This window comes from Notamacropus eugenii, chromosome 1 (assembly GCF_028372415.1).
Source record: "Notamacropus eugenii isolate mMacEug1 chromosome 1, mMacEug1.pri_v2, whole genome shotgun sequence".
NCBI classification, from domain to species: Eukaryota; Metazoa; Chordata; class Mammalia; order Diprotodontia; family Macropodidae; genus Notamacropus; species Notamacropus eugenii.
The window spans coordinates 758,580,676-758,598,381 of record NC_092872.1 but is presented as its reverse complement, the minus strand read 5'-3'; the positions used below and the strand labels follow the sequence as shown (position 1 = coordinate 758,598,381).

The following is a 17,706-nucleotide window of genomic DNA, read 5'->3' as shown; positions in this document are numbered from 1 at the left end:
TTGTATCTTTGGTTGATTTCACCTCTGCAGGATCTCTTGTGCTGATTTCACCTCTGCAGCTTCTCTTGTGCTGATTTCACCTCCTCAGCTTCTCTTGCTGTTTTCACCTCTGCAGCATCTCTGGTTGATTTCACCTCTGCAGCATCTCTTGTGCTGATTTCACCTCTGCAGCTTCTCTTGTTGTTTTCACCTCTGTTGTATCTTTGGTTGATTTCACCTCTGCAGCATCTCTGGTTGATTTCACCTCTGCAGCTTCTCTTGCTGTTTTCACCTCTGCAGCATCTCTGATTGATTTCACCTCTGCAGCATCTCTTGTGTTGATTTCACCTCTGCAGCTTCTCTTGTTGTTTTCACCTCTGTTGTATCTTCGGTTGATTTCACCTCTGCAGCATCTCTTCAGTAAGCCCTTCTTCTTCTTTGACACTACCCTGGTGCAAACCTTTATTACTTCACACCTGGACTATCACAGTAACCTTTTGGGTGGGGGAGGTTGAGATCTGCCTGCCTCAGGTCTTTCTTCACTCCAGTCTATCCTCCATTTGGTCACCAAAATGATTTCTCAGAATTACAGGTCCAACCATATCACCCCTCCTACTCATTAAATTTCCTGTGATCACTAGGATCAAACATCCTGTGCATTCAAAGCCCTTTAGATTCTGTTTCTCCCTACCACCTACCTTTCCTGTCTTCACTTCACCTTATTTCCTGACACATGCTCTATATTCCAATGACCCTCCCCTCCTGCTGTCCCTCAGAGAAGACCCTCTATCCCTAATTCTGGGCACTTTCACTGGTGGTCCCAAATGTTTGGAATCCTGTCCCTTCTCATCTCTGCCTCCTAGTTCCTTAAAGTTCCACCTAAAATCCTATATTCTACAGTAAGTCTTTCCCATTCCCTTTAAATTGTAATGTCTTCTTTCTGCTGATTGTTTCCAATACTTTGCATGTTGCCTCTTCCATTAGACTAGGAACTCCTTGAGGGCAAGGATTATTCTGCTTTTCTTTGTATCCCCAACACTTTAACACAGTGCCTGGCACACAGTAGGTATTTAATAAATATCTGTTGACTAACTAACTCTCCTGTCTTCATTCTCCTCAAGAATCTAGTTCTCACTTGATGATCATTCATCCCTTATCATCTTTGCTAGTAAAATTTAACAAGATAGATGTAGAGGCATGTTCTCTCTGAGCTAGGTAGCATTTTATTAACAAGACGTGAATCTGGTAGTAAGATTGGGTCTATGGCTTCTAAGCCAAAGACCTTTATAAGAGTGGAACAAAGAATGCCGTATATGATGTCCTGGGGCTGAGACACAGGGGACACGTGAGGGGCTAGCAACGGCCCCCCTTCTGGGACTAAGAAACCTTCAAGATTAAAATATAGTGGGCCCAACTTCTTTGCGTAGAAAACCAGATGTCCTCGAAGGATGGCTTGGTGATGTTAAGATACTAGACCCAAACCCATGTTGTCCACCTTTGTCCCCCTAGGACAAGGCAAGAATAGGATAGTGATTAGGAGGAGGGAACTTAATTCATTACAGGCCAGTTCAGAGACAAAGAGCCATGACTTAGGCAGTCACAGGACAAAAGCCATTCTTCACAAATAGGATCAATAAAAATGATGCAGAGTCAATTTCATCTTCTCACTTCCTCTCACTACTTCTAGACTATTACCCAGAGACCTCTCCTCCTTGGAAGATCCCAATCCAGGCTATCTTATTATTCAGTCATTTCAGTTGTGTCTGACTCTGTGACCTCTTTTGAGATTTTCATGGTAAAGATACTAGAGTGGCTCGCCATTCCCTTCTCCTGCTTATTTTGCAGATGGGGAAACTGAGGCAAACAGGGTTAAATGACTGGCCCAGTGACAACTAATAAGTAAGTGTCTGAGACCAGATTTGACCTCGTCTTCTTGACTCCAGGCCCAGCTGATACTTTATCCACTGCGCCACCTAGCTGGCATTTATCTGCCTAGCACCTAGTTCTTTCTCCCTCTTTTTTTCCTCTATACAGACAGTTCTTGTTTTGTGTAAGTGAACTGTTCCACAGACTGTGATATAAAGTGATTTTTATAAAAGTATTGCAATTTTGCCACTATCCAACCACTTCACTTAGCCTATGTAACAAAGGCATACACAAAATAATACTCTGACACAAGTCATAAAATGTACTAAAATACCTATGTGTTAAATACTGTGCCAGGATAGTAAACAGTCATGAAGTGAACAATAAAGTACTGTACTGTACAGTCAAGTTCACACAGGTGTGTAGTCTGTTGCCCCTTCCCCACCCACCGTACCCAGCCTTTATTTATCACTGGAGCTTGGCTGCCACCCTTTTTTTTTTTAAAAAAATAAAGCTATTAAGAGGTATTTGGACCATTGTTCTCTTTTTTCCCCTCGTATATCTGACGATAGCAAGCAATGTTATCCTCAGCTAATCTTTGAACTTTTAAAAATCATCAAGTATTTGGATTCTTCTTTTCAACACAAGAAAACAATTCACTGATGAAGATGATGAAGGGCTTTTGCCGACTATCTGCTTCTGAAGCTTCGCTTTCTTCTGCAGTCTTTGCAGCCAGTGGCTTGGTCAGAGCCTGATTCCTCTCCATGAGACTTGTTCTCATCTACTTCAGGCTCCTCACTCACTTCTGACATCTTTGTCATATCCATGAAATTGGAAACGAATGGCAGGCATGCTTTTTTCCAAACTGGCTTCACACATGTTTCTGTTACATCTTCCCATGCCATCGCAGTGTTTGAGATTGCAGGCTAAATAGTAAAGCAATTCTGGAAATTTCTCAGTGTTAATTCCTTATCTGCACCCAAAGCTGCAGTTGCCTGGATGACTCCCTGATCCATAGAAAGTAATGATGACGTAGCATTAGGGGGAAGTGGCCCACTTTTACATTTTCATTAAAATTGTCCATTTGGAGACGGCAACCTGGGCCATTGCCCAAAATAATTGGAATCATGTAAGGAATGCTCTTATTTGTGACCAAACTGAAGCAAGCCATAAACCATTGTTCCAAGATTCTGCCTTTCGCTGCCTGGGATTTTCTGGGTGGTGCACAAGAACAGGATTTAACTTGCAAGTCCTTCTAGATGAGCTCCCTCTGAGCAGAGGAGTGACTGTGAAGCTTTACGCCCTCCGCCAAGATGGAGGTTTGTTCAAGATGACATCGGGACAAAATAGGCTGGCTTTGCTTCAGCTTCACTTCAAAGAGGTGCCAGGCCTCGGTTTGAACTGTTCTCCCCCATAGAAAGGGCCTAGTCTTCTGAGTCTGGGCTTCTGTCCCACTCTGGAACAGCACCTCCACTACCATCTTTGTTTGGACAGATGAGTCAAGTACCGCTCTCTTGCATGCTCCTTTCTCCAGGCAGCATCCTTCACTATGGTGTTTACAGTTGACGCTGCACTACTAAGTTCGCTTCACATTTGCCAGTTATTTTCTTTTCCAAGTCTAGCTGATTCACTTTTCCCCTAGGGATCCCGTTTGCCCCCGACCGTGGTGAAAATATTAGGGTCACTATTGAACGCAGGGAGGGAGGGCCTGGGGAACTGACTTGGAGATGCTTCTCAACCTCCCACCCCACATACAGCCTTTTAATGTATAGCAGCATCTGCTTTGCATAAGAAATTTTTATCATTTCTCTTGGAATACAGATTTCTTTCAGAATTCTTGAAAGTCAAATTTGTGTAACGTAAATTTACATAGTGTAAGAACTGTGTATTCGCTCTCAGTTGGGGGCATCCTGAGCTTCCATGGGTTCATGAAGACCATTCCTCAGTCTCTCTTCTGAACTCCAGTCAGGTGTTTCCAGCTTGTTATCTACTTGTCCTACCTGCTTGTCCCATGGGTATCTCAGACCTGCCCTTCTGGCCTTCCCCTTACTGGGACAAAGGGTCACTCAGGACAGCAGACTTAGTGTTGTTGCATGACCCTTCACTCTGCCTGACCCGGAGAGCCCATCTTATCATTGATGCCTCTCCATGCACACCAGCCCATTTTCAGATTGCCTTCAGAGTCAGTATGTGAACGACTTAAGTCTCATTTCATAGCACATGGCAAGCTACCTGCTACTACCATCACTCAGCTGATTCTAATGCTCTAATTTCAAAAGTTTAATCTGACTTCCAAGAACAAAAATTTGCTGCCATTTGGTATGTTAAGAAAGTACTCTCAGCTCTGAAGTGAGTACCTTTAGAGGTGTGTGGAGCAGTGGTCTTGTTGTTGTCCCAGTGACTTCTTTAAAGGGAGGAGCCTGCCTTTCCATCTGTCCATGCTTAGATTGTGGCTAATATGGACATTTGTTTTGTGTGGTTACACATATTTGTCATGGGTTTTATTTTTCTCACTCAGGGAGGAGGCTAGAAGGAGAGAATTTGGAACTGAAAATGTAAAAAAAAAAAAAAATTAAAGCATTAATTGGAAAAAAGCCAGTTTTTAACAGACCCTTTTGCTTGAGAAGAGTGAAAGGCTGCTGTTTTGTGATTTTTCCTGTGTAGGAACATGAGTGGTAGGGAGAATAAATGAAGGCACCTCAGCGTCTGCCTGAGCACAGGCAGCTTGCTTCTCTTACCCTCCCGCAAGTTCTGAGATAGGAACCTGACTGATGACTGAGCAGTTACATTTGTGTTTAATGGTCTCTTTTCATTCCAGATGCATTTTCTGAAGGTTAACATTCTCTTTCGTCTCCAGTGAGTTGAATATGCTTTTGGCTTATCTGTATTATGGTTATTCTTTCACTGTGCTTTTTCTTCTAAAGAATTAATCTGACATTTTTTTTCATATTTCTTGGGGTACAAACATTTATGGAATCATGGAGCCTTTTGAAAGTATTCGACCTTCTTATTTTATGAATAGACACCAAATCCCTCTGTTGGGGGGGAAGATGAACAGCCAGACAGTGAGGGAGCCTGGAGCCTAGACTCCTAGACGCCTGAGCTCATTTTGCTACTATCTTGTCCTGTCTCTAATGTGAAGTCGGGGTTCTGGATCTCTGATTCAGAACGAGACTGGTGCATCGCCTACATGACTGCAACTTGAAGAACTGGTGCTGAATGCATTAGGGCTCTGCCATGGTGTACCTGGATCCCCTCTGCTTGTCTATTGGGTCTCTCATCATCCGTAACCTTACAAAGGTCACTCTTCCCCTGTCCGACCCTCTCCTGACCCTCCCCCTACCAGATGGTCATCCCTGTTGACCAGTGTTGATTCATTGAATTGGCAGTTCGCAAGTAAGGGACCATGGGGCCTAAGACTTCATCAAGGAGCATCACTGGTTTTCTCTTCCTGTAGGTAAATCATATTAACACCTTTCTAGGAGGGTCTGGACCATGTTTTTCTGCTCTGAGACCACATCGGAGACTTATTCATTCAACAGTTTATTTTATGGAAGGAAAAAGTTCTGTCTTAATATCAGGGCCAAGGCACCCAAGGATGAGAGAGTGCCTGCTGTGTTTTGTGCCAGTCAAGGCATACTGTTCCTGCCCTCAGTGAGCTACAGTCTTAGCAGGACAAAACAGGTACACAAATAAAAGGGAAAGAGAAGTTCATGAGAGGTTTGAGGAAGGAAGAAGGGAAATCCCGGCAGGTCTCCTGAAGAAGGTAGTAGTTGGTAGTAAAGGTTTGGGAGCAGAGGAGCTGGACTACAAGGGATCATCAGGCTGGAGGGTAGGCCAGAACCAGGGACAGTCTAATGAGCTTGTACTCAGAGAGGAAGGGGGGAGCTTGGAGTCAGACTGTGCAGGGTACCCAGGACCACGATTGGGAGTTTGGGCTTTAGGGGCAACTGCAGGCCATTGAGTATGTGATGAGGGTTGTGACCTCCTCAGGGGTATGCTTGGAGCATCAAGAGACCATCGGAGGCTTGATGTCGAATTGGAGCTTCTCAAAAGTAGAGTGGGCCTCCTGGAGACACAGCGCGCTTCATCTCATTGGAATTCTGCATGCTGAAGCTGGGACCGCTTGTTAAGAATGCTTACATGAACTGATGCAGAGTGAGGCGAGCAGAGCCAGGAGAATGTTGTTCATAGCAATATTAACATTGTATGATGTCAGCTATGAATGACCGCCCTCTTCTTGGCAGTCCCAAAGAACTCACGATGAGCCATGCTGTCCGCCTCCAGACAGAGAACAGACCAAAGCACGCTGTCCAATTACATGTTTTTAAAAAGTCACGTTCAGGTTGTGTTCTTTAAGTTTTGAGTTCCAGATTCTATCCCTCCCTCTGATGATAAGCAATTTGATACAGGTCAGAAAGGTGCATTTTCTACAGTCATTTTGTGCAAGAAAACTCAAAAAAAAGAAAGGAAAAACAGTACGCTTCAGTCTGCGTTCCGATATCACCAGTTCTTTCTCTGGAGGTGGATAGCATGGTTTATCATGAGTCCTTTGGGATCTGAACTGTCTTAAGAGAGGGGCGAGCAGAAGCTTCCAGGCATTCCCAGGCAGGCAAGATCCTTGAGGGACATTGACAGCCCAGAGTCCAGACAGGACAGACAGAGCTGCCTCTTGTGATCATGACAACACTGCTGCCTGGGGCTCTCTCCCACAGTCTGGAGGGAGGTGTCCAGGCTCAGTAGGTGGTTCCTTCTCTCCCCAGCACCCTGAGGGGCCTTGTGAGAGCAGAGCCTCCTGACTTCCCTTCTGTCATTCCGCCAGACTTGTGACAACTTGCAGTACGAAAGTTGTTCTGGAGATGACTTCGCTGAGGCTCCTCATGGTGGCTGGCACCCTTTCCTGTGCCTTCATTCTGACTGGCAGCAGGTACCTTCGCCATCAGTTTTCACGAGCTTGCTCTCTCCTGGTTCTGGGACCTGTTCCACTGTTCATTCTCACTGTGGGTGGCCCCAGGGCTCTGTCCTGGGCCATCTCCTCCTCCTCCCATCAGGTCATCTCCGTGTAGACAATTCTTGGAGCATTTATCTACCCTCACTTCTCTCCTGACCTCCACTCTCACCTTACCAACTACCTATTGGCCATCTTGAAGTGGATGTCTTGCACACATCCTAAACTCAGCAGCCAAAACACAATGCATCTTTTCCCTCCAACTTTGCTTTGCTAAGTTGGCATCATTGTGTACAGAACACCAGTTCTGGAGTCGGAAAGACTTGAGTTCAAATCCGGCCGCAGACACTTTCTGGTAGGGTGACCCTGGGCACATTACTCAAGCTCAGTTTGTCTCAGCTTCCTCACCTGTAAGATGAGGCTAACACCAGCCAACCTCCAGGGTGGTTGTGAGGATCAAATGAACTCAGAATTGTCATGTGCTTTGCAAGCCTTGAGACTCTGAATGTTTGTTGTTTATAACAGCACATGATGCTTCCTGTGCCAGTGCTGGTCTCAGCCCTTGGCAAATATTGGCTTGTCTTCACTTCTCTTCACAACAGCCCTGGGGAGGGATGCGGCATTGTGATCCACATTTAAAGGACAGAGAGACTGAGGCAGGCCTCAGCTTCCGTTCCGTCCTCTCCCTCATCCCTCGCATCCTGTCTCTGGCCTGGTCCTCTCTGCCCCTTGTCCCCTGTGGTGTTGTCACAGCACCATCAGGTGAAGACCCCCATCCCCTCACATCTGGGTTACTGCAGGAGCCATTCAGCCTTCAGATGCACCTTTCTGAAGAGCAGGTCTGACCCCATGTGGCATCCATTCCCCATCCATCCCCTCCGGAACCCGGTACAAAAAGCCCTTCAGGGCGAGGCCCTTATTCTTGCCAGTCTGCAGCCCCATCAGAGACGCTGGCCAACATCCCTGCTGTGGCCTCAAACACAGCTCTCATTTCCCGCCTTCAGGCATTTCCTCAGCTGCCATATTCAACTTTTTCATCTCCACCTGTAGGCTTCCCCACCTTCAAGCCTCTGCTAAAAGTCCCATGTTCTGCAGATCCCCATCAATAGGGTCTCTTCTTTGACCCTGCCCCCAGTACATCCTGTCTGTGTCTGTATGGACAGTTGTTTATTCGTTGTCTGCCCTGTTGGACTGGGGGCTGCTCTCCTCGAGGGCAGGGGCCGGTTTGGCTTTTCTCCCCCTTACTTAGGACAGTGCCTGGCACATAGTAGGTGGTTCATAAATGCACATTGACACTCTCTGGGCCTGGCCATTCTCCAGCTGTTTCAGTATCTGGCATCAGGGGCCAAGTCAAAGCTCGTCCTCTCCAGAAAGCCTTCCCCAGTTCCCTTCATTTCAGAGCCTTCCTTCTCTTCATCCCTTCCAGTTTATCCTGTGTGCGGCTTGTTATCTCCCCTTCACTTATAAGCTCCTGGAGGGTGGGGGCTCCAGCCCAGTGTCTGCCACATAGTTTGTCAGGAAATACTTGATCAATGGCCAGATACGGGCGCAGGCTGTTGACAACATGGGTTTGGTTAAATGTGCCTGAGGAACAGGGACTGAGGGCTTCCTGAGGTAACTCGGCCTTCAAGCCCTTGACTTAAGTCCTGGCACATAGTGGGGGCTGCACCTAGTACTCATCCCAGGGGGTACCAGGCACCCAAGGTGTGTCTCATGGCACCCAAACCTGAGAGGGCATGGATAGCGGAGAATAGGAAGGGTCTCTGCAGGCTTCTGCCGCCAGCCTTCCCTAGCACATCTGACCCAGGCCTTCTTCCTCCACAAGGCACGAGCCCTCAGGGCCCTCGAGCTGCTCAGGGGGAGTCATGGGGAAGGAAGAGCCCTGGAATCCAGAAGACCTGAGATCTTTTGCAGGGCTGCCACAGGCTTGTTCATGAGGCCATCTGAAGAGTCTGTGGCAGGGAGGGAATCTCTGGGGGTGGTGAGCTCAAACTTGGACCCTTGGAGAGCAGGTAGAGATTCACGCCATGTCTTTCTCCCTCCCATGGCGCTGGGTCACTGTAATTCCACAAGGCTCCATTTGGGGTTTGTCAGCCTTGTGTTTGCCCAGAGAATGACCTGTTCAGTGTCAGGCAGGCCAGCAGTGGCCATGCTTCAGGATTGGAGCTTGGGTTCTCAGGCTCCAGATGGGACACCATGGCCTAATTTGGGGGCTTAGATGGGTATTGTAATGATTGGGCTAGCACATCGATCACTCCAGTTTGTTGTGTACAGAGAAAGTCAGTACAGCTCTTGGCCATCCCCTTATGACCTTTGAGTTGACTTGAGCGTTGTTTTCTTTTTCTAAAAAGCAAGCACTGGCTTTTGGGTGGAAAAAAATACTTTTGGGGCCTGACCTAAGATGCCTGTTTGGTGCGACCTTGGCTGACGTCCAGATGTCAGCTTTCGATTCAGATGTTTGGTGGCAGGAGGAGGCTGGGGGTGGGGGGGGGGGGTGCGAGGTGATGTCTGGTTAGACGGTTAGAACAGTGACCACAGCGGTTTGTAGAGCACTGTACCTGGTGTCTCTGTTACCGTTATGCAGCTTAGTGGCCCCGGGCATGTCATTGACCCTCTGCCTGCCTCATTTGTTCATCTGTAAAATGGGGGTCATGATGGGACCTCCCTCCAGGAGGTGAGGTGAGGTTCCATTGAGGTCATCTCTGTAAAGCACCTGCACAGTGCCCAGCACACAGTAGGTGCTCTATCAGAGCTGTTTCCCTTCCCATCCTTTCCCCTTGTTTTGTAGATAAGGAAACTGAACCTGAAATAGGTTAAATGTACACAGGGTCACCCCCATATATGGTTGAGGCAGAATGTGGACCTTGTGTTTGCTGCTCTGGTGCTCTGTCCACTGGGCCTCCTGGCTGCCTAGGACATGATAAAGAGTCATGTAAAGTAAGCCAGATTAGAAGGGATGGCTTCCATGGGCATACCACGTGAGCAGTTCTCTGTGCGTCATGAGAGCCATGCTGCCCGAGGGGCCCCCGGCTTGGTTTGCAGCATTAGCTTAACTGGGCCTGTCTTCCAGGTGGTGAATTTGCTGGTAGGAATCCTGTTGACCGTGGAGGTGACTCACCCCAATACAGTGGCCACTGTTAACCTCCAGTATGAAGTCATTGGTAATTACTACTCTTCAGAAAGGATGGCCGGTAAGTTGGGAGACCCCCCTGCTGGTTCAGTGCTTGCCTTAACATCCCTCCTCCTGCATGTTCTCCTGCCTGCTGGGCCTTGGCTGGGCAAGCCTCTTGTCCCCGTAGCTTATCTGGACAGGTGCTGTGTCTGGACAGTCTTGAATCTGACTAACTCCTCCTGTCAGCCAAGGACTTTGCCAGGTCATAGAGGCTGTTGGGCTTTCTCCCATTTATTTTGCCAAGTAGTGATTTTTAGAGAATGTCCGTGTGGATTAGCCCTGGGAGCCAGTAGAGTTCTTGGAACCCAAGAAAGAAATGACCCAAAGTTTGGCTTGAGCCACAAATGAGGGTATTCCTGTCTTCCCCAGGACATCCTCTGGGTATCCCAGGGGCTGGCTGCTTGGGTCTAAGGCAGCACCCCTGCTGTTCATAGCCTTTTGGTTCTCGTGGCATGCTGGTGAGCCCATGGACTTTGGGCTGAGATGCCAGGGAGGGATGTGTACAGATTTCTTAGGTCGTAGTCCTGTGGTTTGATCAGTCATGGGTCTGTGTACTGGACATGTCTTTTAATGATAAAAGGATGTCAGGAGTCATGCTAAGAGGGAAAAGACCCAGGCAAGGAGATGGCCAGGGACAATAGCAGGAGTTGGGAGATGGGAGACTCAGGAGACTGGCAGTTGTTGCCGAGGGGTGACTGAGCCCCAGAGGCAGGAGGTGGTGAGCCTCTCCTGGGCAGGGAGGAACAAACAGTTAAGTACCTGCTGTGTAAAGCCCAGTTCTTTACAGATATCTCATTTGGTTCTTACAACAATCCTGGGAGAGACACGTGCTTGATTATCCTCATTTTAGAGTTGAGAAAACTAAGACAGACAGAGGGAAAGTGGCTTGCCCAGGATTACATACTTAGTAAATGTCCAAATCCAGGCCTCAGCCCTGTGGCACCTGGTTGCCTGTAGGCTGATGGGGAACCCTGAAGGCTTGGCCACTGAGGTGACTGTCCTCCTGTTTTTAACTTCTAACATCTGGATCTTAACAAATCAGAGCCCTTGTGTGATGTGGGGAGGGGTCAGTTTTGGCAGAAGAGATGGGACCTGGGCCTGTGGGTCCCAAGTGATGTCCTCGACCTTTCTCCTTAACCAAATCTTTGAGATTGGTGTTTTGTGAAGAGGACATCAAACTGAGTGAATCCTGGAGAAAGTGCCTCCCCTGACCTGTCTCACTTGTGTTTGTCCTCAGAAAATGCCTGCGTCCTCTTTGCCTTCTCACTGCTCATGTTCACGATCAGCGCCATGATGGTCTACGGAGCCGCCGCAGTGAGTGTTCTCCAGGGTTGGACGGTTGGACATGGGTGGCCACTGCCGCATAGATTGTGAATTATTGCCCCTACTTTTAGAAAAGAATTTGTATGGGCAGCTTCTGTTTTCACATCTTCTGTGTTATCCCTTCTAATGAACTAAACCGAGATGTCATGGCCCCCACTGTCCAGCCAGAAGGCGTCCTCTCCCGTCCCTTTTTTGGGGCTGTTCCATCTGGCTTGTTTTGTTATGGTGCCTTGTTACGCTCATGGATGCTTTCCCTATTGCCCTCCTGATGTCCCATGCTGCTCTGTGTCCCTCCCTCTCCCTGTTCCACAGCATTTGTGGGCCATAACCACTTTAGCTTCTTCCCAGGGAGGGACATGTCCCTTATTTACACAAAAACTGCTCCAGATACTTGGTGTTGAGAGGGCCTCTCCCTAAATGCACCCCTGCCTGGAGGTGGGATCTTGGGGTCAAAGGATTGCTGTCCAGAATGCAAGGCACAGCTCCTCCACCAGGGCATTGTGGGTCCCTCAGGATCCCAGAGCTGGAAGGGACCTTGGAAGTAGTTGAGTCTGGGACTCTCCTGTGACAGTGTGAGTGAGCTGTCCAAGGTCACCCAGTGAGCAGACCAGGGACACAGACCCTCTGCCCTGAAGATGTGCTTGCCCTGGTCGCCAGTTTGCTGGGGGAGGGGCCTTCCTTGCCTGCCCAGGGGGTTGAGGTTCTCCTTGCCCATCATGAGGGCCCTGACGTGGTGCCTCTCACTTTGGCAGCATCGAGTGGGCTGGCTGATTCCGTTCCTCTGCTACCGGCTTTTTGACTTTGTCCTCAGCTGCCTGGTTGCCATCAGCTCACTCACCTATTTGCCAAAAATCAAAGATTATCTGGATCAACTGGTGAGTATCTGCTCCTTAGAAATTCATCCTTGGCTCTCAGCAAGCTGGACCAGCCTCAGATTTAGGCATAGGATGAAGAAGCCTTGGGGAGTAAACTCAGTGACGAAATCCTGCTTGGTGCATTTTGAACACCAAGACCCTGAACAAGACCCAAGACCCAGACTAAAAGCACGCACGCAGCTTCTGAACCGTCCAGATGGGAGCTCCTTGAGATGGGCTTGGCCCTTCATGCAGGCAGCTTGCCCACGCAGGCCTTTTGTCTGTGCCCTGGGGCGGGAAGGGACCTTACTGCCTCCCTCTCTGTGGCTTTGGTCTGGTCACAGCAGACACAGGCAGCCTTGTGCAGCTGTCCATTCAGCAGGTAAATGACTGTTGTCTCTGGCCCTAGCACAGTGCTAGTTACAGTGGTACGCACACAGACCTGATGTCCAGAGCCAGATTCAGAGAGCCTCCCTGGGGAGGGGGCAGATAGGAAAAAAGGAAGGAGGGTTTACTGGGGGCTGGGTAGAAAGGGCCCTCAGTAGATGAGATCTGAATACTGGGGTTTCTGCCCTTCACCTGTCCTGCCCCCTATGGAGGTTTGGGGAAGGTCCCCACAGGCAGAACTCATGCCATTGGCCTCAGTCCCCGTGGGCTCTTCTTAATGGCCTGCAGTACCAGGGCAGGGGAAGGAGTGGCCTTGCTGCCATGGGGGCACTTGGGGGACAGCTCATGGACCTTGGTCCTGCCCCTTTTTCCACAGCCTGCTTTCCCCTACAAGGATGACCTGCTCGCGCTGGACTCCAGTTGCCTTCTCTTCCTGCTCCTTGCCTTTTTTACCTTGTTCATCATTTTTAAGGTAGGCGAGTGATTGCGGCGTCATGATACCCCCTCCTCCTGTCCTGCCCTCCCCTGTCTGACCCTGGGCTTGTCGCCCAGCCTAGCTCTCTGACATCTTCCAAGAGAGGTCTGCAGAGCACAGACTTAGCCTTGGTGTGTGGGGTCCACATCCAGGGAAGATGAGATGCCTCAGTGACCAACCCTCCCTAGAGACCCTGAGAACTTCAGGGATGTGAGTGAGGCTGCAGAGAGGGAAGGAAGACCGGGGAAAGGTCCTGGATTCTGAGGGGAGTCTGTGACGGGGCTTTCCCTTCTCTCCTCAGGCTTATCTCATAAATTGTGTCTGGAACTGCTACAAGTACATCAGCAACAGAAACCTGCCTGAGATTGCAGTGTACCCAGCCTTTGAGGCTCCTCCGCAGGTGAGGGGGACAGGCCATCCCCCAAGGCCTTCCTCAGGCTCCTTCTTGGCAGTCCTGTTAGTGGGAGGCAGCATGAGGAAGTCTTTAGCACCCATGACTTGATGGGGCTTGGGGTAGGCACTGGAGACAGGTTTTGAGTCTATTCACCAAATAAAGCCTGCTACCTGCCCAGAGGGGAGGATGTGCTTCCTCCACCCTGTGGGAGAGGCTGCCAGGGTGTAGAAGGTGGCCTGCATGGGGCAACTCTGGGCCAGCAGTGCCCGACCATCTGAAGATGGCATCACACTAGCTGCTGCCTGGTCCTGTCCTCACCCTGCCCCCTTGCCAGTCTGAGAGTTTAGACTCTAGCCTCCTGAGGATGAAGTGGACCCGATTCAGTCCAAAGTTCTGACCTGTAGAGGTCTTTAAGCTCCAGTTTTATTGTCTGATTCCCCTCCCGGCTGACAAACCAAGCAGCTCCATGTCTGTCCAAGTCTGCCGCCCATGTAGCTGACTCACAAGCTCCTCTCCAGCTGCCTTAGCTGTGCCCAAGGTGGGGTCACACCTCGATGCTACATGACCCACAGATGTACAGAGAGTTCACACGTCCCCATACCGACCATAATCCCTCCCTCTACTTCTCCTTTCCAGACCCTTCACTGGCCTCCACAGGCCATCCCCCCTGCACCAGCTCCTCTGACCCCTTGCTGAACCCTCCTTGGCCTCCTCTCTTCAAGCCCCAGGCCCCTTGTCGTATGAGCAGTTATGCCCAGCCAGGCCTCAGCTTTGGGGCACTCCCATCGTTCGCCACCTTCACTCCTACCCACGCAGTTGTTCTGACGGGTCCACACAACCCCACCCGGGCCCACGCTGCTGCCAGGCAGTCTTGTCCCACTCTCCACCAAGGCTCCTTCAGCCTTCCATGACTCCCCTCCCCCACTCTCGCAGCTGAGACCCCCTGCCTCCTATTTTACAGAAAAATGGCCACCATTGGCCGTGAGCTCCTTCTCTCTTCTTTGTCTCCCATCCCTCAGGTGCCTTGTGCCCCTCTCAACTCTGTCATCCCTGTCTCCCATAATGAAGTGGCTTTTCTCCTGATCAAGGCAGACCCTCGACCTGCTCACATGATCCCCTTCTGTCCCATCTCCTCCAGCAGATCTCCCCTCCCCCCAATCATTCCTCTCTGTACTGGTTCCTTCCTTCCTGCCCAGAGACATGCTCACATCTCCCCCGTCCTCAAAGCCCCCTTATCCAAACCTTCCAACCCTGTTGATTGTCATTGTCTCCTGCCTTCTGTAGCTAAATTCCCCCAGAGGCCCAGTGTAGACACTGGGAGCCTCTATTCTCTCCTCACAATCCCTCACAATCTGCCTTCCAGCCTCCTCCTCCCATCATAGTGACCAGTGATCTCCTGGTGGCCAAACCCGGCGGGCCTTTCTCCATCTTCATGCTCCCTCACCATCTGTAGCCTCTGATGCTGGGGGTCCCCCCTCCTCCTTCCCTCTCTCTTTCTCTTTCGTTGTCTCTGTGTGTCCCCTCCCTGTCTCTCTCATACTTTGCATCTCTGTCTCTATCTCGTCTCTCTCTCTTGTCTCTGTGTCTCTTCCCCCTCCCCCCTAGGCCTTTCCTTTTCTCTCTTCTCGGCTAGATTCTTATCCAGGCTTTTCTCTAGCTGTATCATCTAAGATCTACTTTTCCTGCCCCAATCTTGCATCCAATGTCTCCAGCCAGATGTCCATGTCCAAAGCAGAACTCCTGATCTTTTCCCCAGACCCTCTCTCTTTCTGCTCCCCTCCCGTCCCACCAGTCCCTCCAGCTAACAGAGTAGACATCGTCTTGGACACCTCGAGCTCTCACTCCCTAGATCCAAGCCATTGGCATCTGCTCAGCATCTCTGGATACACCCCCTTCTCACCTCTGACCCTGCCTCCACCATGGTCCAGGTCCCCAACCCCTCATACGTAGACCATTATGGTAGCTGGAGGGGGATCTTCCTGCTCTGGGCTGTCCTCCATTCAGGTGCCAGAGGGAATCTTCCTAGAGCTCAGATCTGATCATGTCCCCCTTATTCAGTAGCCTCCAGCGGCTCCCTTTCATCTCCTGGATTTAATTCTCCTTTAGACTTTCTAAGCCCTTCGTTACCTTTCTCCTTCCTCCCTCCTCAGTCTTCTCACATGTCATTCCCTGACACAGCCTCTTCTCTCCAGTGACCCTGACCTCCATCTTTCTGCTCCAGCCAGTCTCTCTCTGGCTGCCCCCAGGCCTGGAACCTGCTCCCTCCTCACTTCCCTGGCTGTCTCCCAGAAGGGTGTGCTCTCTAAGGTGAGCGGGAACCTTGGCTTCGGGACACTGAGAAGGGACTGAGCCTTGCTAGCTGACCTCAGTGCACTAAGTCACAAGAAGCTGCCCTGTCAGGCTGCTAGTGCACATTTTGTCCCAGTTAGGGCATCTGAGGGCATCTTCATACTCTGTGGAGTCAGGGAACCAGTACCTCCCCCTCCCCAAACTAGGCTAATGAGCATCCCCTAGACACACCCTGGGCTTCTCACCTCTGCCCTTTGCCCATTCTTAGTCCCTAGCAGCCCCTCACTGGACCTGCTTCTTTAAAGCCTGGTCATACTTCAAGACCTTATACACCCCAGGAACCCTTGCACCTGTGCCAAGTCAGCGCCTCTTTCCAGACTGTATCATGCCTGCCAGCACTGGCACACCTGGCACCACTCCAAGTACTGGCAGCCATCACCCCAAGAGTACCTTTATTAGGTGTCTGCTGTTCAGATGTGAGTTAGCCTCCTTTTGTGTGCGTCTCACCTCCTCGATGGATGGCGAACCACTCGAGGGTGTCTTGGCCCCCCTGTTCCTCCTCATCGGCTGCAGGTGCCCCTTACCCGGGCAATAGGTGTTAAGGATGGGGTGCCCGCTTTTCTCTGAGGGGGCATGTGAACACGACACTTGCCTTGGAATCCCCAGTACAATCCCAGCCCATGTGCTCAGGCTGTCTTCCTGCCCTCCTCCCCTCAAGGAGATGAGGGATGGCAGAGACAGGACAAAGAGGAGTCTGTTTTTACCACCTTCTGTGCACCAGCGTGGGCCTTCCACCCACTCCTCAGGTTCTCCAGGCCTCTGTTCACTGTCTAGAGTCAACTGTGGAAATTCTCTTAATCGGATTGTGGGCCTTTAGCTCGAATGGCACCCAGTGAGGACATGCCCTCGGGGTTGGGAGCCTTGGGCCCTTCTCAGCTGTGCTGGGACATTTCCCAGCACAGCTTTGGGGGCGATTGTCTGAGGAGCGGGCTCTGGTGAGAAAGGAGACCTCATTGTGTGTTCTTCCTCCATAGTATCTCCTCCCCACGTATGAAATGGCCGTGAAGATGCCAGAAAAGGAGCCTCCCCCTCCTTATGTCCCCGCCTGATGGAAGAACAAGGCTCTTTTAGTGAACACTACGCCAGCCTTCAGGGCTGCTTGTTTCTAGAAGCGGGCCTTGGGAACCACGCCTGCAGTTCAGAGCTGTTTCGATATCAGCCTGTACACACTGAGTCATTCTTTCTAATTGCTTGAACCTTTGTTATTTGAAGAGTATCATGGGACACTTTTGAAGGGGGGAGGGGGCGTTCATTTGTAGAGTGTTGTGGTTGGATTTTTGGTTAAAGTGCATTGATTGCATTGCATAGCTCTGGAAGACAATCTGGGCAAGGCTGGAGTCCCCTGGCACTGGGAGGGGATCTCTAGACATCTTCATTGCCTTTGTGTTCTCCTGTCCTCCATTTGGGGTTGGCTCGGGCACCACCTGCCCTGAGATGTTTTCAGGAAGGTGGAGGTTCACTTCCATTGAGCAAGAAGCTGGTCCTGGTTGGAGGCCCTCAGGGCCCTCTCTGTGAATGCCCAGAGTGCCCACAGCCATGCTAGGGGTGAGCCTATAAGGGCTGCATGGTTCTGATTTGTATGTACCTCTGTCTCTCTTTCTCTCTGACAAGATGCATTAATAAACCTTTTCAAAAAAATCTGTCTCATCTTGTTCATTTGTGTCTGACTCTTAGTTTGGGGGTTTTCTTGTCAAAAATAGTGGAGCAGTTTGCCATTTCCTTCTCAAGCTCTCTTTACAGATGAGGAAACTGAGGCAGACAGGGACTGACTTGCCCAGGGAAAGTGTATGAGGGCTTCAGACACTTGAGAGTTGAGTCTTCCCGACTCTTGGGGGGCGTGGGGTGGGGAGAGACACTGTATGTACCGTGGCACCACCTTGTGTGTTGTCTCCCCCAACTACATTGTGTGCTCTTTGAGGGCAGGGACTGACTCTTGTGTCCATGTAGTTTGGAGATGCC

At 50.2% G+C, this 17,706-nt stretch overlaps 1 protein-coding gene across 2 annotated transcripts in view; it reads left to right on the top strand.

Annotated features, from left to right (window-relative positions):
- Positions 1-17,388, top strand: part of LAPTM4A (lysosomal protein transmembrane 4 alpha) — a 28,257-nt gene extending 10,869 nt beyond the window's left edge. Inside the window, exons 2-8 of one of the 2 annotated variants that reach the window (XM_072646511.1) lie at positions 9,864-9,984; positions 11,203-11,279; positions 12,041-12,163; positions 12,906-13,001; positions 13,306-13,404; positions 15,577-15,705; positions 16,722-17,385. In XM_072646511.1, coding sequence (XP_072502612.1) covers positions 9,864-9,984; positions 11,203-11,279; positions 12,041-12,163; positions 12,906-13,001; positions 13,306-13,404; positions 15,577-15,705; positions 16,722-16,796 — 720 coding nt within the window. In that variant the 3' untranslated portion in view covers positions 16,797-17,385. Of the gene's footprint in view, positions 1-9,863; positions 9,985-11,202; positions 11,280-12,040; positions 12,164-12,905; positions 13,002-13,305; positions 13,405-15,576; positions 15,706-16,721 lie in introns of both variants that reach the window. The other variant, XM_072646596.1, reaches the window with a different exon arrangement.
- The last annotated feature ends 318 nt before the right edge of the window (positions 17,389-17,706 follow it).